The sequence below is a fragment of the Schistocerca serialis genome, chromosome 5, assembly GCF_023864345.2.
Source record: "Schistocerca serialis cubense isolate TAMUIC-IGC-003099 chromosome 5, iqSchSeri2.2, whole genome shotgun sequence".
Lineage (NCBI taxonomy): Eukaryota > Metazoa > Arthropoda > Insecta > Orthoptera > Acrididae > Schistocerca > Schistocerca serialis.
The window spans coordinates 127,067-154,274 of record NC_064642.1 but is presented as its reverse complement, the minus strand read 5'-3'; the positions used below and the strand labels follow the sequence as shown (position 1 = coordinate 154,274).

Genomic DNA, 27,208 nt, shown 5'->3' with positions numbered 1-27,208 from the left:
TAATACTTAGTTTGTGTTGGACAACTTTCGTGGTCATGTGGAAATTGAGAAGATCAATATGGACGTGTATTTGCACTGGACCATTATTTCCTCCCATGTAAATTGTCCGATTGACTGCTTCTTCACTTTTCCGATCTTTATTTCGTTGAGAGAACATTGATTGTGGTGTGAGTGCATCTAGCAGGTGCGAGACGGGTGGAGGCCATGTTTGCTGGTTCTCTATACGTGAGAAACACTTAGTTGACTTTGTAAATTATAAGGATGATTTGGAATCTTTTATATCACCAACATCAGTATTTGCAAGTGGAAATATCAGTTTTCTCTAATTTTTTTCGAGGTTTCACTTAAAGGTTTTCACAGGTGAGATACGTTTCTAGTTACTCAGTGGTTTACAGCACGCTGCACGTCGCAAAAGTTTCAGGTTTCGAGAGAAATAGTTTCCAGCCTATATCTTCGGGATTATACTGTGCAAGCAATACTGCTATGCAAGCGATATTGCTGTGTGCTTCATATCGAGAAGTATCGCGAAAATTGTATGATATTCTGGCAAACCATGTGAAATTACAAATTTTCTTGTAATCCCAGAGACTGAAGATGAGTGTAGATATCAAGCAAGCAAGCATGTCAGGGACAGAAACAGTAACGCCTTTGTGCTGAGGGGAACTGACCCACCTTTATACAACAGTTCTGAGGGTGACTTCGGTCCGCTGAGAGCAGTCTGGTCATATGTTGGGAGTGGATAACTTGTGACCATGGGCTGTGGTGGATGACTGCCTGACCTCACGTGAAATATCTAATGCTGCGAGGAGTACATTTGGTGCATGTGCTTACGCTGTCTGTCTTTACACTATATGCACGATTGTCTGTCGGTCAATAGCTATATGCATGATGCAAAAAGGGCCGATTTTGTATGGCGCAGGATACAAATTGTGTCTTCACTTATGGTACGTGGAGATCGGTTTCACACTGAGATATTCAAGCTTCCCTACTCAGTGGCAGAGGGTTATCATTGAGCAAGACTCTTTCCGCATATGACGATCTGTAGGCCACCTTTGCAGGGTGCAACTGAGAGTCTCGTATGCAGAAAGTAATAGTTGGTCAGTGCTTCCACACCAGCAGCATTTGGTGGGTAAATTTAGAATGCTTCATTCTTTCACAAGACATCCTTTGCGCTTGGACATAGGAGCCTCTACATAGGAGTTAGAACCTTTGCATGCTTGTTGAAGGCAGGACTTAACACTTTCCAGGGAGGGTAACACGTGATAGACAGTGTGCCACGTTAGGACCATCAGGAGGAATGCATTCGGCGATATTCTGGGATATTTTTCTAACCAGGTTCTGTTAGGACAAGAATTTCAGCGCAGGTAAGCTGAGAAAGTTCCTACAAAAGCGACTGTTAACTGTTTCTGTGACACTTAAACAATTTCTGGGAGGTGGACTTGGCTCTCATTTACATAGCCATGTGACATCAGTATAACATTGAGAACCTTTTACCTGTGGCTACGATGATGAGCCACTATGCGAACATTTCACAGCGATGCATAAGCCACGCTGGGCAGGTAAACATGTGCATGGCTAGATGCATCTCACATGTACCATTAGGATTGCTATGAACAATGCACCCTGTGCTATTCTGAGGAGCATTGCAACAGATTTCTATAGTATGTTCAGGGAGAGAGACTTGGCTATTCTTAACATAGACATGTGATGTCAATATAACATTGAGAACCTCTTATCTGCACCTACGAGCCCACATCTCGTGGTCGTGCGGTCGCGTTCTCGCTTCCCACGCCCGGGTTCCCGGGTTCGATTCCCGGCGGGGTCAGGGATTTTCTCTGCCTCGTGATGGCTGGGTGTTGTGTGCTCTCCTTAGGTTAGTTAGGTTTAAGTAGTTCTAAGTTCTAGGGGACTGATGACCATAGATGTTAAGTCCCATAGTACTCAGAGCCATTTGAACCATTTTTTTGCACCTACGATGGTGAGTTGCTCAGCAATTAGGTCTTCACTGGACCGCAGGTAGGGAGGTATCGCGCCAGCAACGGTAAACATGTGCGCTTGGCCCGAAGGCGTCTCGCAAGTGGGACCAGCGTAAGCACGTCGCCCAGTGTGTGCATCTTTGAGTTCTGAAGGTAGGGGGGGGGGGGGGGGCAGTTTGCTGATATGTTGCGGCTGACGATAGTTTGAAAGCGTTTTTTACCTGCAATGAGTGTTTGTGCACTGCACTGTTTTTGGCTGTTTAAGCATTGTAAGTGTGTTTGCATAGCGTTACAATCGCATTATCTTTTGACAATTTCCTCAACAGGTGTGCAGGCTGTGCAATGCATTATATATACAGTTGACGATTAGCAAGCATGTTTGCAGAGCCTTTTACATGCATTATTTTGACAATTTACGAGTTCTTTGCGTCTCTTCACATCAGTACTGCATTATTTTGGCGATTTACGAGTAGTTTGCAGGTCTGTAGTCTATTTACTGTGACCCCAAGCACTCCAGGGTGAGTGTTTTGTATCAGTGCAATAAATAAACTATATGAAATCAGTCCCTAAATAAACTGTATGCATTATTTCGACGGTTTATAATTAGTGAGTGTGTCTGAAGAGCATTTGACATGCATTATTTTGACAATTTTCGTGCGGTTTGCGTATCTGCACATCAGTGAACTGCATTATTTCGGTGATTTACAAATAGTTTGCGGGTGTGTAGGCTGTGCAGTCCATTATTTTGGCCATTTACGAGTTGCTTTTGTGTCTGTGCATCAGTGTATGGAATTATTTCGCTGATTCACGAGTAGTTCGCAGCTCTGTAGGCTGTGTATGGTGACCCCAAGCACGACAGAGCGAGCGTTGTGTATGAATGTAATAATTATACTATGTGGAAGCCAACCCTAAATAAATTGTTCCAAAATAAATAAAGTACAGTCCTTCCTATCCAGCAGCCCAGCACAGGCTGAGTCGTTATCCCACCAATCCCAAGGAAGAGGTGGCGGTCTGGTGACATAGGTTAGTGGAGGTAGCCCAAATGACTTTTTTCCTACCATTTTCTCAGGTTAGTGTAGGTAGCCCAAGTGACCTTTTTTCTGCCAAAATTTGAACTTCCCACCATTCTTTTGGGGAGGGCAGGCAGGGGATTGGAGAGTGTTAGGTTAGTGGAGGTAGCCCCATCAACCTATTTTCCAGCCAAAATTTGAACCTCCCAGCATGACATTTGATATTGCCACTTCTATCGCCAACATCTTGGATCCGCCATCTTGAATAAATTTGGCAGCAATGCAGAGTGGGGCGACGCTCTCTTTCTGCCACTATTGGTGTGATGACACCCAAGAACACTTCACAGGCTAGCCTGCCAACTTCCACCTATATTTGATCCAACAGATAGGTCACACGTCCTGTTTAAAGCCACACCTCCAATCTGCACACTGCTGCCAGCGTGTCACATCCTCTCTGCTTGCCGCATGTGCTGTTATATCCCTGTTTGCCGCTGCTCTCACGCCCTCTTCTGCGCTGACGTCCTCCAGTTTCCCAGCAATGGAGGAGAGAGACATATGTGATTCAGATGCTGTGAATAACACATCGCCATAGGTGTTGGGGCTGCATGGCACAACCCTCCCCTCCTTAAAGCTGGAGCACATGGTGGCGGGAGTGGCAAGATATGAAAGGATTCCCCAACATCCTCATTCCCAGTGGTGATCTTCAACTTTCTGATGTGGTCGCTGGTTGATTTACGTGTGGAAAGGTCCTGAATCGGGCAGGGTAGTGGGGAAGTGATTTTCACCACGTCAAAATATATCCACTGGCAATAGTTTAAGCGAATAAAATAAAAGCCTTACCCTAAAATAAGTACACTTTTTCAGTAGATGCAAAGACGGACTTGATGTACCTCAAGTGATCAAATCGTGCTGGCCTTAACCGCTGGATGTGCTACAAGGGACTGGATAAATAAATAAATAAATGAAGATAAGTGGAACTGTTTCATACATTCACGTTTATCGATTAGACGTCATGTGTCTCCGACAGTTCTATTTGCAGGACCTTCTATTCTTGAGAAATGGTTTTCTTCTGGCAGACTCATTGTTAATCCAGATAAGAAACTTGCTGGCAGATTAAAACCGTGTGACAGCCCAGGACTGGAACCACGGACCTTTGAGTTTTGCGGGCAAATACTCCGCAACTGTGCTACTCATGTACGACTGGCGACAAGCCCTCACAATTTTGCCTCCACTTCGCTCTGCTGCTTTGCAAACTTCACAGTAGTTCTCCTTCACACCTTAAGAAATTAGCACTTTGGACAGAAATGATATTGCAGTACAGCCTTAGCCAAAACCTGGAGGATTGTTTTCTGAATTAATTGCCGCTCTGTAGAGGAATTGTTGCTGGTTTGAAACTAACTGGCTGTTTCAGACGGGGACTCAGTCCCAGAAGTTTCGCATCAGTGCATGCTCTGCTGTAGAGTGAAACAATTCACTCGGGAAAATATCTCACTTTCCTGCAGTATACTTTCTTTCGGAAGTGTTGGTCCCGGAACAAGTAGAGGACATCTTAAGTGAAGTGTGGAAAGCAGGAGATGAGATACTGGAAGCAGCAAAAAATGTGAGGGCGGGTCGTGAGTCCTGTCTGGGTGACTCAGTGTGAGCTGTAGTCCAACTTTTAGTTCTATTGTGCACACAGCTTAGATATCGCAAATTGGGCAAACTTCCTTCACCTGTTACAAACCTGAACAAGTCATTAACATCACTAACAGATATAAAATATGTTCGATTTCTTGTAACGCATGTTTAATTATTATTTAAAGCTTGATATGTATTCTTCAGAAATAGCAGTTCTGAAGTTTAAATTCTAAAAAGAGGGAAAGATTAAGCTTTAACGCCCCGTTGATCTTAGTAATTACTGGAATTTCATCTATTGTAAAATCATTTCAAACCATATGTCAGCACAGAACAGAGAAACTGTTCTGCAAGAAATCTTTAAAGTCATTTTATGTTATTTTTGTAATTTATCGCAACAAAAGACTTTCAGTTAAAAAAGCAAAGGTGCTCAATTCGTGTTCCAGTCTAGCACATAGCTTTTATATGCCAGGGAGTTTGAAATCGGCGTACACTCCACCGTTGAGTGAAAACCCATTCCAGATATTTTTATACATGATTTGCCATGCTGATTTTATTGGTTTTTAATTTTTTTAAATGAAGTTTACATGTTACAGGCGGCCGCTGTTGAATCATCGGCTACTGGCATATCAAACGCAGTTCCTGTCCTTTCATGACGACTTTAGCGCTCTATGCGAGGAGCAACATCCAAAGGCATCAGAGATGTTCGGTCTCGCCAACGCACTGTACTCCCTCTATCGTAACAGCTGGATTGAAACGGCACGAATCTTTAACGAAAACAATTCATCTTATTTCTACATTGTAGGTAAGTATATTACTGTTACTCACCACTTCATGTTTAAGACCTAACGACTGTTGACTGTGCACTAATTCGAGGAATAAAGTTCAAAACCCCATTCCGATGTCAAATTTTATATCTTCTGTAATTTCCAATGTTAGCAAGATAATTTCTGGTGTTGTTTTCATTATCAATTTTTCTGTTGGTTCACCACTGTCCATTGTGATCTATTACCAGCCAACTACTTCATTTCGAAGTGTTACTGACTCCTGTGTTATACAGTTTCGAATAAAACTATGTGTACAAAATTTTAGCGTGTTCAGCGAAGAGAAGAAGAGACACATTTTTATGTGACATAAGTGTTTGACGCTAGAGATCTTCTGGGACAGAGCTGACACTGGCATGTGACGATTACTGTTTTGGAGATGTTGCTGAAAAGATAGTTCACTTACATTAATGTACAATTGCCATCTGCTCGCTAATGGTTGTGTAACACGGCAACCAGGTGTCTCATTAATAATGTCTGCAGCTTCAGCCAACCGGACAATTAGCGCTTGTGGATATCAGGATCGCATACACTAGACGCTTCATTTCGCACTGCAGAAGGGAATCCATGGGAGGCAGAAACATCTGTAAAACAACACCACACTTATGAGTGACGCAGAACATATCAGCAAAACAGAAGAAGTTATAGAGGAGAAAAATATCATTAAATTAATCGGTGATCCCACAGTGAGATACCAAAGAAACATACAGAGACTTCGAAGAATCCTCAAACTTACCATTATAAATGCTCGCATCAAATAAAACACAAATCTTTTCCCAAGATACGTAACTGTAACTGTCCAATTAGACCAGTAATTAACTTCAAATACGTGCCATCTTACCACATAGTTAGACACATTCATACAGTACTTCTAAATTGTACACTTTCAGGAAAACAAAACACAAATGAACTGATAAAAAATAGCACATAAATATTCGAACAGCAAACCTGCGACTAATTCAAACCACTATTTACACATGTATTCCAGAGGGAGATACAATCAGTATTACTGAAGAACAGCTGCAGAAAGAAGGGAATGTAAGAAATGTCCACATGGGTGAAATTAAAGCCATCCTAATGGCTCTAACAGACCTGAAATACTTCGCTTTCAGCAAGGCGTTCTAGCCACAAAAAGATAGCTCACCAATGGGGTCACCCATCAGTGCTCTACTTGCAAACATATTTCTGAACTACACTGACCAGGAAATATTCAAAGAAACTATATATCCAAAGTAGTTCAACCTTATACACTTACACCACTATGTGGACGACATCATTTGATTGATAGACAAAACAGACACACAGATAAAATAACTACGCATTCACATAAATGCAGTTCATTCAGAAATAAAACTTATCAATGAGACAGAAGCAGACATGTAACTTACTTTGTGTGACATAATTATACACAGAATCAACAAAAAAGCAATCTTGTAATATTCAGAAAACCAACAGCCACAATTACAACAATTTACAAACTTTCCGGTCACCCTCTACCACACAAACTCCAAAGTTTAAGAAACATGCTACATAGACTCCATAGTATTCCCCTGGACAAACTCAAATACACATACGAACTAAACACAGTACACCATATAACAGAGACAATGGGTACAACGTACAAATAATAAACAAACTGAACAACAAAATAAAGAAGCAAATTAAAAAAGAACAAACCAGCCACGACAGATAACGAGGAACACAAACATTTGACAAACACAGGAAATCAGGAACACCTTACAAAGCACACATACTAACATACAGCAACAAAAAGTCCACAATGCGGTGATCATTTTTAAGAAATAAGGGCTATGAACATAACTGTACACAAACAACACTGTACAGAAAAATCCTAAGTCCAAGTAGACATCAACAGACAAATTTTCCAAATCCTTAATCTACCGATTAACATGTAGTTCATGTTTACAAAGGCTAATCATGCAATCTTTGGAAACGAGATATTCTCAACACCTCAGAGTCTTAAAAAGTCAAGGTAGACACTCCATTTTTGCTGATATATTTATACAAGAAAACCGCCACCCAAACAACAATGAGACTGATCTTAAGATCCTCAGCGAAAGCAATAGTGTCTATCGAGAACGGTCACATACAAAAATTAATGATATGAGGAAAGAAAGCCTTGAATGAAAACAGAGTACTGTGTGACAAAACCGTGTGTGGAACAGTCGATGGACTATACAAAGACACTTCCTCACACGTTAATTAAACACACTCAATATCCAAAAACATTTGTTATCTCAATCCCACTCCAACCCTCCACTCTTTACAGCTCTCTCCGCCACTGTCTCTGTCTCACTCTACCTGTCTCTGTCATTTTTACACACACACATGCACAAGCATCAGTCCTCCTCAGCTGTGATCCCAATACTGTTCACACGAAACAATGAAAGTTAGCATCACATGAAACATAAAGGAAGCAATGAACGCTTGAGAAAGGATAAAAACGTAATTCCTCTCAATGAATATGGAGACACAAGGATCTACTCAAATCATGTGTTGTGAAAAATACTTGTGAAATAAACTGTGAGCATCAAATCACATAAAAATGGATGAAAACAATGTAATGGGTAACATTAGGAAGATATATCCTGCAGAGATACACAAAAGGGTGGAAAATGCAGGTACAGTAAAATATAGTGCAACAAGGGTTACTACAACAACTTCATCAGTAACTGACCATGTGGCCACAAATATGGACAGGGAAAAATGTGATGTAGCTGTAAAAGATATCGGACTATCAGACCATATTTGTCAAATAACAACACTAAAATCAGGCATCGAATCATTCCCTAAACTACAAGCCTACAAACAACCTCTATCAGAAATCAAAATAAAAGATTTTTGAAAAGCACTAGAAAAACAAAGCTGGGAAACCAATGTGAATATGAAATTCTCTAAATTATCCACATTGTTTAAATTGAACTTTGAAAAGGCATTTCCAAAAGCAGGTATGTCTGTATCAACATCTCACAAAACAGATGGATAACAGCAGGTATTAGAAGTCCTTCCAAACACTTAAACGCCTCAGTTCCATGAAAAAGATTTGGAATGATCCAGAATTCTTAAGTTTCTATTAAAAAATCAAAGATATTTATAGGAAGGTGGTGACTGCTGCAAAATAATATATAATGCACAGAATAAAAGCAAAGTAGTCTGGGATGTTATAAAAAAGGAAATGGGGAGAGGCAAACAAACGTAGAATAACATACTGCTAAGGGAGAAGGGTAAGGTAATAAATGATTCACAACACTTAGCAAAATATATAAACGAGCATTTTTCAAGTATTGCAGAGAAGTTACAGCAAAAAATCCCCCAAAACAAATATAACACCTTTAAATAATGTTGCACTAAATACAATGATGTTGCTTCCAACCACAGAGAATGAAGTCAATAAAACTGTTCAAAAACTAAAAAATAAAAAGTCAGCAGGCTTAGATGAAGTACCAATGTGTGTACTGACACTTAAAAAAGGTCCCTTAACAAATATAATAAATGAATCCTTCACATCAGGGACAGAGCAGTTCAAACAGGCAAAAGTTGTACCTTTGCTGAAGACATAGAAAATTACCGGCCCATTTCCCTGCTGTCACCATTCTAAAAAATAATAGGAGCAATTATGAAATACAGACTAACGAATTACCTGAATAAATACAATCTTTTAAGCTAATCACAGTTTGGTTTCCGAAGTGGCAAAAATACGGAGTCAGACATTGTAAAATTCACAAAAGTTGTACTTGATGTTCTTGATAAAGTTTAGTGTTCACAGACATATTTTTGGATCTTTCTAAGGCGTTTGACACAGTAGACCACAAGAGTCTATTAAATAAACTAGGAGCATTAGGAAGAAGAGGAGTAGCTAATGACTGGTTTTGATCATCCTTAACAGGCAGCGCACAAAGAGTAGAGATAACACATACTTCAAATAGATCTAAACATTTAGTAAAACACTTATCAGAACCAAAATACATTAATATAGTGGTCCCGCAAGGTAGCATATTAGGACCAATACTATTCCTGATATACATACATGACTTTCCCAGTAGCGTTACTCATGGTGAAAAAATTCTCTTTGCTGATGACAGCAATATTTTAGTCACTGAGAAAACAAGAGAACTCCTTGCTGAGAAAGCAAATGAAACTCTCAAGGAAGTTTACGATTGGTCAATAGGCAATAAAGTGACACTGAACATAAATACTTATTTATTTATTTATATTTATTTACTTATTCCATGTGATCTGTTGGTTCACAGTGTGTTGCAGATGTCGGAAAATATCAGTCAACATTTTTAACATATATTAACATATAGTATACTAAAATATTATATTGCAGAGATTGGTTAAGTTTACTTCACTCCAATTGCTCAATGTTTTCAATTTAACATAAATAGCAAGATTACTGTTCTAAGTATTAATTTATAGAGTAAAAACAGAGACACAACAAATATGACTTCACGATTTTGCTAAATTTTATTTTGTCTTCTATGGACATAATACTAGTGGGAAGATTGTTGAACAGTTGGAGGCCCATGTGGAAAGCTCCCTTTTTACATAGTTGAGTGTTTGTACGTAAAACATGCAAATTTGGGTTTTTCCTCGTATTGTGTTTATGTATTTCATTATTTTTTACTACTCTGGACTCAGTTGGCACTATGTGGTTTCTGAAAAATTTTAGAGTGTCAAGAATGTATAGGCAAGGCAGTGTAAGGATTTCCAACTTTCTGAAAATGAGTTTGCAGGAGTCTCTGGGTTTGTTCCCATTAATAATCCTCATTTCTCTCTTCTGGATTTTGAATGTGCTCAGAGCAGTTGGAAAGTTTCCCCAGAATATCACATCATATTTTAGGTGGGCTTGTATGTAAGTGTAGTATGCACTGCTTAATGTTTTCAGACTAGCACATGATTTCAGCACACTCAATGCATAACAGTCAGTACTAATTCTGGCATTTACTTTTCCTGTATGTGTATTCCATTTCAGGTTACCTTGAACCATCACACGTAGGAATTTGAAAACAGTGTCCATATCTATTGGATGGTTATTTACAGTGGCAAGTGACTGAAATGAATTTGCATTTTGTCTTGTGTGAAAGTTCATGGAAGCTGTCTTTTTTGTGTTGATAGTTAATTTGTTGATTTTAGCTCAGTTGCTGAGTTGTTCAGTTGCCAAGTTCACAGCATTTTGCACAGCCTCTGAATTCTCCCCTTTGAGGAGTACAGTTGTGTTGAGAGGTGGCATGAGCCCCTCTCATATTTCTATCTTAGTCTGAGTAATTCGATTTTCCTCTCCAATTGCATGCGGCGAAAAGTTGCTATTCCTTCACACGCGGACTTCCCACGCAGCATCTCTCGTCACCCGGGTGGTCCGGTGACAGGCGAGTTCTGCTGAGCTTGAAAGTGTTAAGCGGACAGGTGTGAGGGAGTCGAGTGGACGCCGACATTGTCATAAGAGCGGGAGCGACACGCCGAAAGGGCCCAGAAGGAGCGGCTGGGCTAGAGATTCCGTTACTTTGCAGAAACTTAGTGAAAACAGTTTCTGGCGGGCTACCAGCGAGGCGTGGGAATGACTTGTGTTCCCAGGCAGTCTTGGTGGGCAAATTCTCGCATTTTCTGCAAAATCGTAACTGTGATTAGCTTGTTCAGGGCATAGCTCCGTGACGTAGCAAAATTGGCGCCATGAATCTCCATTTTCCGCCGGTTTTGGAGTTGCTGATTGGAACGTTTAACCATGGACACTGTTGTGGGGACAGGATTGTTCTGTGTTCGGCTTGTACGGGTCCTCTTGAGAGAGTCGGAGTAGGTTACAAGTCTGAGCTCTCGCTGCTCTGGACAGCCTGCCTTCCGTTGGCTGTCAAATATACTTTTATTTAATTGAAACTGTTTGACAAAGTGGCTGAAGTTTCGACTTCAACGTAACTTTCCGAGTACAGTTGGCAATTGAGCGTTCTGCGTACAAGCGGCCTATGTTGTCTGTCTCGAGCAGTTTTGGCTAAAGTTGACTGTATCGGAGCTACTGTGTGACTTCGCTTGTTAAAATCAATCATTGTACTGTCAGTGACTGTGTGGCGGGTCTTCTTCGTCTCCCTCATAGGGTCATTTGTATTGCTAGGAAGTCTTTAGTCTGGAACAACCAGACCAGAACAATTTCTTTCGGGCTATACTCGAGACATTATCATCACCACGACGGGATGTCGAAGCAACCAGCCATCGCCTCCAGTACGCCAGATCGTGTCCTTGCAGTGAAGAAGACAGCTTGGTAATGTACGTCCGCAGCACCAGCAAAGCAGGCAATTTTGCTAGGTGATAATCAGAGCTCAGCAGAGCGGGCCTGTTCGTCTTTTCTAACTTTCTTCTGTCTTGGATGTTCATTGTCTGAGTTCTCACTACTGTAGCAGCAATTAATGTTGGGTTGGCTGTGTGTTTCTCTTAAGATTTGAGTTGCAAGGAATTGGCTCCACATACCACTTTGTCTTAAATGTCACAATCTAGTTTATGGACAACTTAACCTTCACAGCATTTATTTGAGTATCCAATTTGATGTATTGTAAATGTTTCGTGTGTTTTGTTTATTATTTTGAGTTTAGTTATATTAAATCAAATTGTTATTTTGGACAGAACTTTCATTCTGTTAATTGGTAGAGCAACGCTTTCATTTCTCACTACGATCATGAAACTTTCCTTTATTTAACTTATTTATCAAGTTAAATTATTGCAGATGCAAACTCTTTTCTACTCCACTTGCAGGGTCGATTACAGACAGTTCGCGTTTCTTTTTAATACAAGTGCAACAGTAAAAGTCGGAGTTAGAATAGGGGAGGGGGGGGGCTTAGAGCATCATTTATGTATGAAGATTCTAGACGAATTTAGTGTTAAATACACTGCTAGCCCCGGCACCTCGCAGTGTTGTCAGCAAATATTATTGTTTTGTGTGCATCTACATTCAGGCTCATGTCATTAACATACAGGAGGAAACGTAGAGGTCCCAGTACTGATCCCTGTGGTTCACCTTGCTTTACAGTTTTATTACCCAATAGGATTTCGGTTATTGAGTTGGTTTGTCTGTTAGTGTATTTCATGCTGACTCTCTGCATCTGATTGGTTAGGAGTGTAGCAGTCCCATTGTTTGCAATTCGCCTGATATCATAGTGTTCAATTTTTTCCAGCAACTCCGTGAATTTCAGTTTCAAGAGGAAAAATGACAATGTTAAATTAACTGTAGATGACACCTCTATAGACTGTGTAACAAATGCAAAATTTCTAGGAATCAATATTGATTCTCAGTTGAAGTGGCGTGAACACACAAAGGTACTTGCAGCAGAATGTCATCAGCATGTTATGCTTTTAGAATCCTATCTTCAGTGTGTAACATGCAGTGTCTTTTAGTTACATAATATTCATATGTACAATCAATTCTTAGATATGGTATTCTTTTTCGGGGAACAAATGCACAGTATATGGACACAATTTTCAGATTCCAGAAAAGAGCCATAAGAATAATAACCAAAAATATTTGTCGAGCTCATTGTAAAGATCTGTTCAAAACACTGGAGATTGTAACTGCTCCATGTGAATACATTTACAAGTCAGTTTTAAACATCAAAAATAACATTGATAATTACTGCACAAACAGCTCTGTCTATGACCATGCAACAAGAGATACATTCAAGTTACATTTACCAAGAAAAAATAAACATAAAACTGAAAACAGCATTTTCTACCAAGGAATAAAACTGTACAATAGATTACCAAAAGAGATTAAAGAAATTGCAAAAATAACTTATTTAAAAAGACAGCTAAAAAGTACCTAGTATGCAATACATTTTATACATTGAAGGATTACTTAGCTAAAACAGAATAGGGGTTTGATAAAAAAAAATGTTATACAAATAAATAATAATAATAATGATTATAAAATATCCAACATTCACATAACACTTTCACTTTATGTTGTTTTCCTTCTTTTTTCCCTTCTAGAAATATTTACCCCCAAGTTATGCATAGCACAATACTAACACCTCTTCCTCTTTCTGTGCTCAACATCTCACTCATTAAGGAGGGATACTGACAGTTTTTCAGGTTACCAAATGGGAAATTGTGCTACAGAGAATGGCTCTGAGATCACTAGTGTGTGTGTGTGTGTGTGTGTGTGTGTGTGTGTGTGTGTGTGTGTAGTGAGTGAAGTGTTATGAAACAATGTGTGTATAGAGTAAAATGTTCTTGGGTTTCCAACTGCGTCAATTGCTTAAAACTACATGAGCTTTCGGCCAACCACTCCTTGGCCATTGCCAAGTGAATGATTGCCAGTGGGCTGTTGATGCGCCCTTATATACGCTAGCTGCCGGCTGTGACGTCACTGGTGCCCGTGTCATTGCCATTTATGCGCATGTTTTGAGGGGCGTTCGATGTTCCCTCTTCAATCGCGCAGTCGCTGGATCCCACGCAGCACTGAGCTGCAAGCCACCGTCTCTATTCAGGGTGTTTGCGGTAATTTTTATTTCAATAGCTTCCTTTATTAAACTGTCCCAGAAGCCGTTAGTGCGAGCCACGACAGAGGTATCATCAAATTTTATGTGGTGACCGTTTTCTAATGCCTGCTCAGCTAACGCAAATTTCTCTAGATAGCGTAGGCGATAATACCTCTCATGTTCTTTCCTGGGTTGGTCCAAAGTGCGCACTGTTTGTCCAATGTACTTCTGGCCACACTCACAAGGTATTTCGTAGACTCCAGGTGTTCCGAGACCTACTGCGTCTTTAATCGGTCTAAGTAATTGACGGATTTTCGTTGGAGGCCTGAAGATTGATTTGATATTGTGTCTTTCCAACAGGCGGCTTATCTTGCCCGACACAGAGCCACAGAATTTGAGAGAAGCAAGTTTGTGTGTAAATGTGTGTGAAATCTTATGGGACTTATCTGCTAAGGTCATCAGTCCCTAAGCTTACATACTACTTAACCTAAATTATCCTAAGGACAAACACACACTCCCATGCCCAAGGGAGGACTCGAACCTCCGCCAGGACCAGCCGTACAGTTCATGACTGCAGCAGTAGGGGGACAAAGTATGTAGCAGGCAACGCTGCATTGTTGCCAAATTTATTCAAGATGGCGGCGATGACGTCATCCAAGATGGCGGCATGTAGACTTGGCAACATCGCATGACATCATCCAAAGATGGCGGATTTTGGCGGGAAAATATGGCAAATTGTGCTATGTCCACCAACCTAACCTTCAGAAAAAATGGCGGGAAGTTTGAATTTTGTCGGGAAAATAGCCCTATTGTGCTATGTCCACTAACCTAAGCGTCCACAAGAAAATATGGTGGGAAGTTTGAATCCAACAGGATAATGCATGCAAAAAACCGTACTTTTCTTTATTATTATTGATTATCATTCATTAACATTCATCATCATTCATTATCATTCATTATCATGCACTATCATTTATTAACATTCATTATTATTTATTATCATTTATTATTATTTATTATTATTGACCTGCCTCCACTAGAAAACTCCCTCCCAATTCAAATTCCTACACGATAATGGCTGCAAAACCTTACTTTTGTTTATTATTATTGATTATCATTTATTAATATTCATTATCATTCATTGTCATTTATTATCATTTATTATCATTCATTATCAGTTATTATTATAGGCCTACCTCCACTAGAAAATTGCGCCAAATTCAAATTCCAACACGATATTCTCTCCAAAACTGTACTTCTATGTATTATTATCATTTATTATTTATTCAAGATGTCCGATTTACTCGGTGACAAACCCATTCTCCTTACATCCATAACAAAAATCTATCAAAGGTCAAATCCCCAACACCATAATTGATCACATGTACGAGCTTTCTCCATCACTTATCTTTTTTCACTGGTAGCCTATCATAATCGCGTCAAATAATAAACTGCACTTATAGTGACGTAATTCACGTCCTTTGATTTTGCAGGGGGAAGGGACTGAATACTTTATTTTAAGCAGTACGGTCATCACTTGTTCTCCAACACAGTCAGCACACACATCTTTGATATCGCAGTGCAGTCACCACGACGTCTGCGCTCCAACTGAATTAGTTCAAATCCTCGCCACCCCCTGGCCAGCGCGCGGAGACACTGGCTATGCCTGCCAGGTGTGGCGGGGGGGGGGGGGGCGAGCCCAGTGATTGCTGATTGCTCCCACATCGTAAACATGTTTTCGCTGGACATGCTGGAACTTGTCGAGTTTGACATTACAGCGGCCCCTTGTCCGCCCCCCACATGTATTCGTCGCCTCCACACGTTTTCTGCCAAAACTGTCTCCCTCCGAGCTGAATCACACAACGGTCGGCCGTTTCCCTGCAACACTTTCGGCTCCACGTTCAAATCTGTCGATGCCGGCCTAACACAGCCGTTCGCCACGTGTCCCTATGCGAGTAATAGTGGAGTAATAGTAATATTTCTGACTCGTGATCTGATGTGATCATTGGGCACTAGACGTGTCCGCAGGGCTATATTGGGCTCGTATAATAGAAAGGAAAAGTTTTACGATTGGGGTAGAGATACCTCAGCGTAAGGTGACCGGGGAGATGGATGTATGTCCGACAGGACGGAAAAGTAAGCGATCTAAGGTTATTGCCCGTTTTTAAGTGCTGAACGTTCTAGTCTTAGGAGTGTGTGTGTGTTTATGTTCTCTCTCCCTCTCTCTCTCTCTCTCTCTCTCTCTCTCTCTCTCTCTCTTTCTCTCTCTCCGATCATGGACTCTAGAACAATACTTTACACATGATAGATTGGATGATTTGCTTAAAAATCTATCGAACTACGCAGTGCTACACTTTTGGCGGCAAAGTTGCTCGGCAGTGGAAACTGCCATGACTGTATAACAGCACCTTTGGACCACACTAGAACGCCCGCTAATTGACTCGCTATCGCGCGCGCGTAATAACTGTACAATCGCTGCGCCGCCGCCCCGCGAGAACGCTCGCTAATTCACTCTCACCACCCCGCTATATTAAATAATTCCATTTACAATTTCATATACATATTCAAACGTGTTCAACTCCCTAATTTCAACTACTTTTCGAGGACCAGACTACCACATCCGCCTCCTCCTAGGAACCAGCGCCAAGTTTTAAATCAGCCAGTAAACAAAGCTCATTTGCACTTCCGCCACCAACCTAAGAAAATTGTTTCAAACTAAGCCACCAGCACTCAACCTCTTCCTACACGTTTCTGGTAAATGGACGCACCCTGCACTACGTCCACGAATTTACTTTATTTAGGAATGGAGTATATCTATCACTCCGACATGTCCCACATCATACAGACCTGCAAAAAACTCCTACATAACTCATTTATAATTTTCTACACACACGCTTGCTAATTGTAAAGAGTTAAAAATAACTCATAGCACAGCCTACAGACATGCGAACCGCTCGTAAATAATGCAAAACATTTACCTCCAAATAGCCAAACAACTGCTAATTTTCGGAAATAATTTCAGTGCATGGGGGAAGGAGTGTACTTTATTTATTTGCAACATATCTTTTTGAAACTTTTACTTCTCATAGTTTTCGATATGTAAGGCTGACATAAGGCAGTTTCTGAACTCCAGTAGTGCACTACACTTTGCAACACAACCACACCCATCAAGATATTCATTCCAATCCAGACCTGTAACTCCTCTACATATTAATTTGTGCAGTTATTTGTCTGCTCACTCACATTCTGACCAGATTGCCGTTATTGCGCAAAAACACCTCAGACTGCGCTGTGCTGCTCGGGGAAGTAAGGAAGGGCTGGACTCTATTTATTTGGAGGCCTTTTATTTAGTTGTGGAGTATATTTGTCACAAAACATCCGCACTGATCCCACTGTGGTCATCTGACACAGGCCACAAACACGTAAACAACTCCTAATTTCACCACAGAATACCAAACAGCTCTTAAATAATGCGGTACACAATATCATCAGACGAGCTCTGTACTCTTAAACTCCCCAAATAAAGCACCGCACAGTGCACAGACATGCTCTCAAAATAGTCCAACATACGCTCCCAAACACCACCAGCTGCCAAACCGACCAAAAGTCTCTACTCGGCCTCCCCCAAACATGACCTTAACACAGTCGCATTCACACCTATCACTGGAGAAATTGATATCGCCCATGTGCCTTAGATTACGCTCCAAGGCAGGCTGCGTGCACGTGCCAAGTTCATCTTCCGAGCGCTCATGACAGCCGACACATGTGAAAGTTTCTCCACGTCTAGTGCCCAATGATCACACGAGATCTTGAGTCAGAAATAATACTATTACTCCATCAGGTCTATATAAAAAATTATAGTTATTAGCAGCCGGTACATCTTACAAGCAAACAGATACTTATATACAGCAGCATCCATTCCTAAATAAAGTAAATTCGTGTATGTAATGCAGGGTGAGTCCGTTTACCAGAAACGTGTAGGAAGAGGTTGAGTGCTGGTGGCTTAGTTTGAAACAATTTTCTTAGGTTGGTGGCGGAAGTGCAAATGAGCTTTGTTTACTGGCAGATTTCAAACTTGGCGCTGGTTCCTAGGAGGAGGCGGAGGTGGTGGTCTGGTCCTCGAAAAGTAGTTGAAATTAGGGAGTTGAACGCGTTTGAGTATGTATATGAAAATGTAAATGGAATTATTTAATACAGCGGGGTGGTGAGAGTGAATTAGCGAGCGTTCTCGCGACGAGCAAACGCGCTGTTATACGGTCATGGTGGATTCCACTGTCGGTCAAACTCTGGCGCCAAACGTATCCTTTGTCCGGCACGCGGTCGACAGGAAACATCATGTCCGGTGTTAAGTGCTGGCGGGCGCGGCCAACCGTTTGTGGCGGGACACTCGGGCGCCGCTCGCCGCCGCCCACCTGTCGCACTGGCCGTGGGTGTATGCTTGACGTCAGCGGGCCAGGGAGCAGGCTCAGCCGGCCGCACGTACGTCAGCTGCGCTCTGGAGTTTCGCTGTGTGAGCATGGAGAAGTCAGTTGGGACACAACTGCATGACCGTAATGTGTGAAATAAGGAGTCATTTTCCAGGTATTTACTGAAGGCTATGTCCGTCGCGTGTATGGAGGGCGTGTGACGTAAGCGGGGCGGCGGGGCAGCGATTCTACAGTTATTACGCGCGCGCGAGAGCGAGTCAATTAACGGGCGTTCTAGTGCGGTCCAAAGGTGCTGTTATACAGTCATGGCAGTTTTTACTGTCGAGCAGATTTTCAAGCAAATCATCCAATCTATCATGTGTAAAGCATTGTTCTAGAGTCCATGATCGGTGAGAGAGAGAGAGAGAGAGAGAGAGAGAGAGAGAGAGGGGGGGGGGGGGGGGAGAACATAAACACACACACACTCCTAAGACTAGAACGTTCAGCACTTAAAAACCTTAGATCGCTTACTTTTCCGTCCTGTCAGACATACATCCATCTCCCCAGTCACCTTATGCTGAGGTATCTCTACCTCAACCGCAAAACTTTTCCTTTCTATTATACGAGCCCAATATAGCCCTGCGGACACGTCTAGTGGTCTAGTGCCCAATGATCACACCAGATCACGAGTCAGAAATAATACTACTACGCCACTATTACTCGCATAGGGACACGTGGCGAAGGCTGTATTAGGCTGGCATCGACAGGTTTGAACGTGGAGCCGAAAGTGTTGCCGGGAAACGGCCGACCGTTGTGTGATTCAGCTCAGAGGGAGACAGTTTTGGCAGGAAACGTGTGGAGGCGACGAATACACGTGGTGGGAGGACAAGGGGCCGCTGTGACGTCAAACTCGACAAGTTCCAGCATGTCCAGCGAAAACATGTTTACGATGTGGGATCGATCGCTGGGCTCGCCCCCCGCCCCCCCCCCCCCCCCCCCCCCGCCTCACGTGGCAGGCATAGCCAGTGTCTCCGCGCGCTGGCCAGGGGGTGGCGAGGATTTGAACTAATTCAGTTGGAGCACGGACATCGTGGTGACTGCACTGCGATATCAAAGATGTGTGTGCTGACTGTGTTGGAGAACAAGTGATGACCGTACTGCTTGAAATAAAGTCTTCAGTCCCTTCCCCCTGCAAAATCAAAGGACGTGAATTACGTCACTATAAGTGCAGTTTATTATTTGACGCGATTATGATAGGCTACCAGTGAAAAAAGATAAGTGACGGAGAAAGCTCGTACATGTGATCAATTATGGTGTTGGGGATTTGACCTTTGATAGATTTTTGTTATGGATGTGAGGAGAATGGGTTTCTCACCGAGAAAATCGGACATCTTGAATAAATAATAAATGATAATAATACATAGAAGTACAGTTTTGGAGAGAATATCGTGTTGGAATTTGAATTTGGCGCAATTTTCTAGTGGAGGTAGGCCTATAATAATAAATGATAATGAATGATAATAAATGATAATAAATGACAATGTATGATAATGAATGTTAATGAGTGATAATGAATTATAATAAACAAAAGTACGGTTTTGCTGCCATTGTCGTGTAGGAATTTGAATCTGGATGGTATTTTCTAGTGGAGGCAGGTCAATAATAATAAATAATAATAAATGATAACAAATAATAATAAATGATAATGAATGATAATGAATGATTATGAATGACAGTGAATGATAGTGAATGTTAATAAATGATAATAAATGATAATGAATGTTAATGAATGATAATCAATAATAATAAGCAAAAGTACGGTTTTTTGCATGCATTATCCTGTTGGATTCAAACTTCCCACCATTTTTTCTTCTGAACACTTAGGTTAGTGGACATAGCACAATTGGGCTATTTTCCCGCCAAAATTCAAACTTCCCGCCATTTTTCCTGATGGTTAGGTTAGTGGACATAGCACAATTAACCTATTTTCCCGCCAAAATCCGCCATCTTGGATGAGGTCATGCAATGTTGCCAAGTCTACATGCCGCCATTTTGGATGACGTCCTCACCGCCATCTTGAATAAATTTGGCAACAATGCAGTGAGGCCTGGCACATACTTAGTCCCCCTACTTGCAGCGCCTTAGACCGCTCCGGTAATCCTGACGGCAAAGCAAGTTTCTTTTCCTGCTCTTCGTCGGTGGTCTTATTCTGATATTTCCCAGAAATCACGTCTTTCACTTAATGGGCGCTGTAGCCATTATTCCTGAAAACCTTGCGTAGGTGGCTCAGTTTATGGGGTAGGTTGTTGTCGTCTGATATTACTTTTGCACGATGTACCAATGTTTGTAATACTGTGGGCTTGTGTGCTGGATGATCATGGCTGGTGCAGGTACAGGTCTGTGTGGGTGGGTTCCCTGTAGATGCTCTGGCCAAGGCACCCATTTGGTTTACTGTGGACGAGGATGTCGAGGAAGTGCAGTGCATTATCTTTTTCCACCTCCATGGTAAACTGGATATTACTGTTGATGCCATTGAGTTGTTCCAGAAACTCGTCTAGTTTATCGTGTTCCCGTGGCCAAATGACGAACGTGTCGTCAACGTATCGAAAGAAACACTTCAGCTTCAATGGTGCAGTATCTACGGCAATATCCTCAAAATTCTCCATGAAGCGGTTTGCAACAGCTGGAGACAACGGGCTACCCATTGCTACGCCGTCTGTCTGATCGTAATACTGGCCGTTGTACACGAAATAGGAGGACGTAAGGGTGTGCCTAAATAGCTCGACCACGTCACTTACAAAGTGCTGGGAAATTAAGTCCGAAGTGTCTTTGATAGGCACATTCGTAAACAGCGCCACTGCATCAAAACTAACCATAATATTATCCTCACTAAGGGGTAGACGGTTGATTCTACTGATAAATTCTGCTGATTTTTTTATATGATGTTCGCAGTGTCCCACATGTAGAGCGAGGAGCTTGGCCAAGCACTTCGCCAGCTTGTACGTCAGAGAACCTATTGTAGACAAAATCTTCGGTGGAAGACAGTGTGGTTAAGAATCTTCTCCCACAGGCGGCTAGACCACCAACTGCTTATTGTTTACCGAAGATACACAAGGACGTGACGCCATTTCGCCTTGTTGTATCTACAATAGGTTGAAGAGGGCACATCAAACACTGACTCAAAACATGCCCATATATGGCAATGTCACGGGCGCCAGTGACGTCATAGCCGGCAGCTAGCGTATATAAGGGCGCACCAATAGCCCAATGGCAGTCATTCCCTTGACAAGAGCCAAGGAGTGCTTGGCTGAAAGCTCGTGTAGTTTTAAGCAATTGACGCGGTTGGAAACCCGAGAACATTTAATTAAATGTTAACGCCGCGACACTCTGCATTCATACAATGTGTGTATAGTGTGTGCAGTGATTGAAAGTGAGATATACGCGAACATTGTGGCAAAACCTTATTTAAAAAGTTAATTGTAAAAAAAGTATTGTGTACCAGGAGTAAATCTAATGATTGTCACTAACTAGAAGTCTGTAAATATATGTGTATACGAATTAGCTTATTTTAAATTGATCTCAATTTGTAAATACTTTGACATGTTCTATATCCTTGTAAAAAGAGATCTACAGATGAATATGCTACTACTACTACTACTACTACTACTACTACTACTACTTAACCACTACCCACTAAAAAAGAGGCTTGTGAGGTAATGAGCGAATTGTGGCAGCCTGAAAATATTCCAAGTTGGTGTGGCCACACTGGACGCTCGTGAAAGCCGCGGTCCAGCAGCAACCAGTGATGCGGGACGTTAGCCGGACGAGAGGGGTAGCCCCAGCGCATGGTCCTGCCCCGTGGCTGGGAATTCCGCTGTGACGAGGATGGGGCTTTGTGTCGATGAAGGAGATGTCTATGCTGGGAGTGCCAATGATGGCGGACTTTGTGAAACCTTAATGGCAGACATTTCACAGTTCGTATATAAATCAATAGTAGCCAGATGAATCATGATACCTCAAAAAGAAACGTGTACATTACCATTATATGACGATTCTGATGGTGTAATCAGATTTTCAATATCTTTATTAGTTTAAAGTTTACTATCTGACAGTAAATTATACAAGTAACACCCAGCAACGAATTTCCAAAATATAAACGCTGCATCCGATTTTGTCGATCGCCGTGTCTTTCGAAAGCTATTAGTGTAAACCCAACCTGGTATCAATTACAGGCATGTAACATAAATAGTACATGAGTTATTGGAGGTCAAAGTGGCCGATTACTATCGATCGCGACAGGCCATAAGTACTCCACAGTTACACGAAAAAACGGTAGCAGCATGCTTATAAATATATTTATTCATCTGTGTCTCTGTTAATATCCGATATATGCTATTCATGAAGAAACTGGTCAATTATTTACTGTGTTTTAGAAAGCACAGAAACATTAGTCTCCTGGCCTACCTTTTGCTTCTTTCCTTTTGATATATGTTCATTTAATTGTTTATACATTTAATAATGTGTGTTAGAGCGTGTATATGGTACAGCCGTAGCAATATCTGTTTAATTTAAGTATTTCAATGCAAATACAGTATTTCGAGTATGTTTCATTATGTTTTTGAGTGTGCGTTGGCTAGGAGACATGGAGGGAGCGCTCTAGCCAATCACAGCTCTCGTTAATGGTGAGACTGGACGGAAGCGAGTTCGGAGGAGAGGACACGAGGTAGAGCTGGGAGTGCGGCAGTTCTGAACAGTGGGCAGTTGTGGACGGTACTGCACAGTCGCGAGAGACACTTGCAGTGTGCAGTGGTTTGCACGTGGTCGCGAGAGATAGAAATACTTTGCAGTGCGAACTTGTGAACTTGTGAGATTTCCGAGGTTTCTACAGAGAAGACATAACGTGCGTTTAGAAGTGAAAATCTCGCGAGCTATGTTGCTGTTCATAAGTAATTACGTGCAGTAGGAATCTATTGTTTCCCTGTGATTCAGCTTATATTTTATTTAATTGCTAGACCATCGACACCAATAAGTGTTTTGCAGAAATATACCGCATTCTCAAAAGTACTTCTACTATCATGCTCATCATTTAAAGTCGTTAAGATAGCACCTGCAGATTTTATTTAACTGCAATCTTTCATTTATAAATTTCTATATTAATTCGCAATTGCAGAGTGATAAGGACCTTCGACCAGTCAATTCATGTGTGTATTCATATTGTATACCGTAGACTTAGCAGTACTTGGCTTGTAATGCGGCAACTACGTATCCAGCCCCTAGACAACGAAACCAGCCAGAACTTTTAATATTGCGACTCTGAGTCGGAGGGTGCGTAGTTACTTTTTTTTGAAAGCACGCAGGCTTCAAAAATGCACAATTTCTTTATTTCTACTTTGCAGATGACATTTTGTCAAAACAACAAAAAAGGGCACAAAAACCAATTATTAAAAATTCATTTCCACCAGGAACGTATTTTTCAGATGAAGAATCGATACCAAACAAAGAAACGCACTTGCTATAATTTTTTGGCCTATAGTAGATAAATCATTATAAAACTTGTATCACACTTTACAGAAATAAATTTGACACAGAGAAGATGACATAGGTATCGAAATATGTCTGAGTAAATAAAAGGAAATACTACACGTAAAACATTCTCGGTTTTCTTGCCGCGTTAATTCGGGATAAAAGCTGAAGCTTTCGACGATAGCCTCCATCGTCATCGTCAGGAGCAACTGACTGTGTTCACTGCTGCAGTGGTGGCCCTATGTAGCCCGTGGACGGCTTCTGATTGATAGGTTTGTGAGTGGTCGGCGATTACCTACTGCCGTCGCAGCCAGTGTCAATGTGTGCGATGGTGGCGCAATCACAAGCCGACCAACCAGAGGCCGTCCACGGGATATATAGGGCCACCGCAGCAGCAGTGAAGACAGTCAGCTGCTCCAGACGATGACGATGGAGGCTATCGTCGAAAGCCTGAGATTTTATCCGGAACTTACGTGGCAAGAAAATCGAGAATGTCTTACATGTAATTGCCGTCGCGAAAAACTTCCTTCTCGTATTATTTTCCTCTGCGGGGAAGACATCGCACGCCAGGTTAGTCAACTGGAGAAGCTGCGCGTCAAATATGCACAGTTTTGGAGTAATTTGGCATTTCTGCAACGCCGTCCCGATAAGGAGATCATATTGTGCCTACGTTTGCTGTGGTTAAACACCATATCAAGTCGGTTGGAATGAAGAATATATTACAGAAGACAGGCCAGGCGATCGTCGAACAAAGGTTACGACACACAAGGTACGAACTGGATTTTAATGCATGAAGTTTATATAGTTCCCATCTTTTGTTGTCCACAGTTCTCTCATCGTTTGACTGAGAGTGGGTCGATATGACGACGGCTGCTCATCAAAGAGCTTATCTTGGCAATACATTGGCTAAGCAAGCAAAGAAATTTGAGCGTCTTGCAGCTGTGTAAAGATCGGAGTCATCGTATGAAACAGCACGCACTTTCGTCGACCTGTCGGACAAGAACCTGGGCAAAGGAGCCACCGTGGATCTTATTAGTGGAGTAGAACAGGCGAAGCCGCATCTTGCACAGGACGACGCCGACGAGGTGAGACTTATAACCAGTGGCTGTTTGGCCTCAACTAACCCCTCCCAGATCTAATATCAGTAGAGAGGGGTGGTAGGGGCTTCGTTTACTTCGAAGAGATGAACATCTTGTCGCATTACCAGCTGACAAAGGACATGCTACCGTCGTTCTAAATACTATCGAATATCTTAGTAAAATGACATCACTGTCGGAGGACAGCGAGTACAAATGTCTTAAACGTGACCCAACTTTGACGTATAGCAGAAAAACCATGGAGCTACTAAAGAATTCAGGTCTGTCAGATGATGATACGAAAAATCTCAGAGTCAGTGCTCCTAGGCGTCCCAGGTCGTATGGACTACCGAAGATCCACAAGGATAATGTTCCCTTGAGACCTATTGTCATTGCAATTGGTTCTCCTACCTACAAGCTGGCCAAATACCTAACTAAGTTGATGACTGCTATAGTCGACCGGTGTGAACATCACATCAAAAACTCCCAGATGTTCATTGAAAAAATCAAACAGATTAGAGTAGGTCCAAATGACATGTTAGTCAGCCTATCCCTGTTCACAAAAGTTCCAGTGGAGGACACTTTGAAAATGTTGGAGAATCTTTTTCCTCCCGAAACTATAAAGTTGCTCCGGTTTGTGATGACGACCACCTATTTCTTGTATGGTAATAAATTTTATGAAATGACGGACGGTATGGCGATGGGCTCTCCGTTGTCTCCATCATTGGTTAACATTTTTATGGGGAATGCTCAGGAATGTGCATTAAATTTGGCTCAACTCCGTCCATTGTCATTTTATCGTTATGTTGACGATACATTTATGGTCTGCCCACACGGCGCTGAAGCTCTCGAACAATTCTTGGAACACATGAACAGCATACATCCGGACGTCTGGTTCACTGTCGAGTTGGAGAAGCAAGGGAGACTGCCATTCTTAGACGTTTTAGTACAACGACAGGAGGCCGGGCGTCTCGGCCACTCTGTGTACCGTGAACCGACGCATACCAACTTAAACCCTAATGCACAGACTTTTCGTCATTCTGTTCAGAGGAGAACCGTTTTGAACACGTCGGTATATAGAGGAAAACCTGTTTCTGAGTATGACCACTTGAAGTCCGAAATTAACCATATGAAGTACGTGTTCCGAAAGAATGCCTGTGGTGCACGCGATATAAAGACAGCGATCTCCAAGAGAAGGAAACATGAAAATGGAACTTGGAGAAGTTTCATATCAGCGCACACTCCGCTGCAGAGTGAAAATCTCATTCTGGAAACATGAAAATGCTGCACACTGACAGGATGAAACACCGATTGCGGTACTTGCTTTTTGTGGTGCTATATCCAGCAAAATAGGAAGAGTCCTGGGTAGACGAGGTATAAGATCGATTTTTCGTCCTCCTAAGAAAGTTAAGGAAATGATGCGCCCTGTTAAGAACAGTCTCGGCCTCAGGGTCCCTGGAGATTATAATATCTCCTGTGAGTGTGGAACCAATTATGTAGGTCAGACCATTCGTACCGTTTCCGACCGCTGTTCAGAACACCAATGGCATATTAAAAAATAGAGAATTGGTGAAATCGGCAATGGCGGAGCACAGCCTCACGAACAAATATAAAATACTGTTCGATGAAACAAAAATTTTGTCCCATGCCTCCACATACTGGGATTCTGTTATTAAGGAGGATGTTGAAATAAGAATGAGTGAGAAGAACTTTAACCGTGATAGTGTATACTACCTGAGCGGTGCACAGAAACGAGCGTTCGATGCAGAGAAGCAGTAGAGACATTCCTCGTAGGATTTACGCTCCCACGGAAGAGGTGGCGCCACCAGCGCAGACATTGACACCGGCTACGACAGCAGTACGTAATCGTCGACCAGTCACAAGCCGACCAATCACAAGCCGTCCACGGGCTATACAGGGCAGCCACAGAACCAGTGAAGGCACATCCCGAATTGACGCGCCAATAAAACAGAGACTGTTTTACATATCAGTGTCGTCGTGAAAGACTTCGTTCTGAGGAAATACTATAGGTAGAGATTAGAAGAACCGATTTTTTCTTCACACGGCAGTTTGAACACCGTCTCAGGAGAACACTAGCGTCGAAAACTCTATGGACTCTGGGCAAGCGGTGTACCACTGACATTTATGTGATATAAAAAAGTGTTCGTCTCTAAATCTTCTAAATAATGTAAAGTTTATTGTGTGTAGTTTTTTCGTTGTTGTTGTTGTGGTCTTCAGTCCAGAGACTGGTTTGATGCAGCTCTCCATGCTACCCTATCCTGTGCAAGCTTCTTCATCT

The 27,208-nt window shown here is 41.9% G+C and overlaps 1 protein-coding gene across 3 annotated transcripts in view; it reads left to right on the top strand.

The window, feature by feature from the left end:
• The window catches only part of LOC126481085 (uncharacterized), a 258,316-nt gene that overhangs the window by 141,876 nt on the left and 89,232 nt on the right, over positions 1 to 27,208 (top strand). For 2 of the 3 annotated variants that reach the window (XM_050104586.1, XM_050104584.1), the window contains exon 6: positions 5,197 to 5,405. In XM_050104586.1, the coding sequence (XP_049960543.1) occupies positions 5,197 to 5,405 (209 nt within the window). Of the gene's footprint in view, positions 1 to 5,196; positions 5,487 to 27,208 lie in introns of those variants that run through there. The other variant, XM_050104585.1, reaches the window with a different exon arrangement.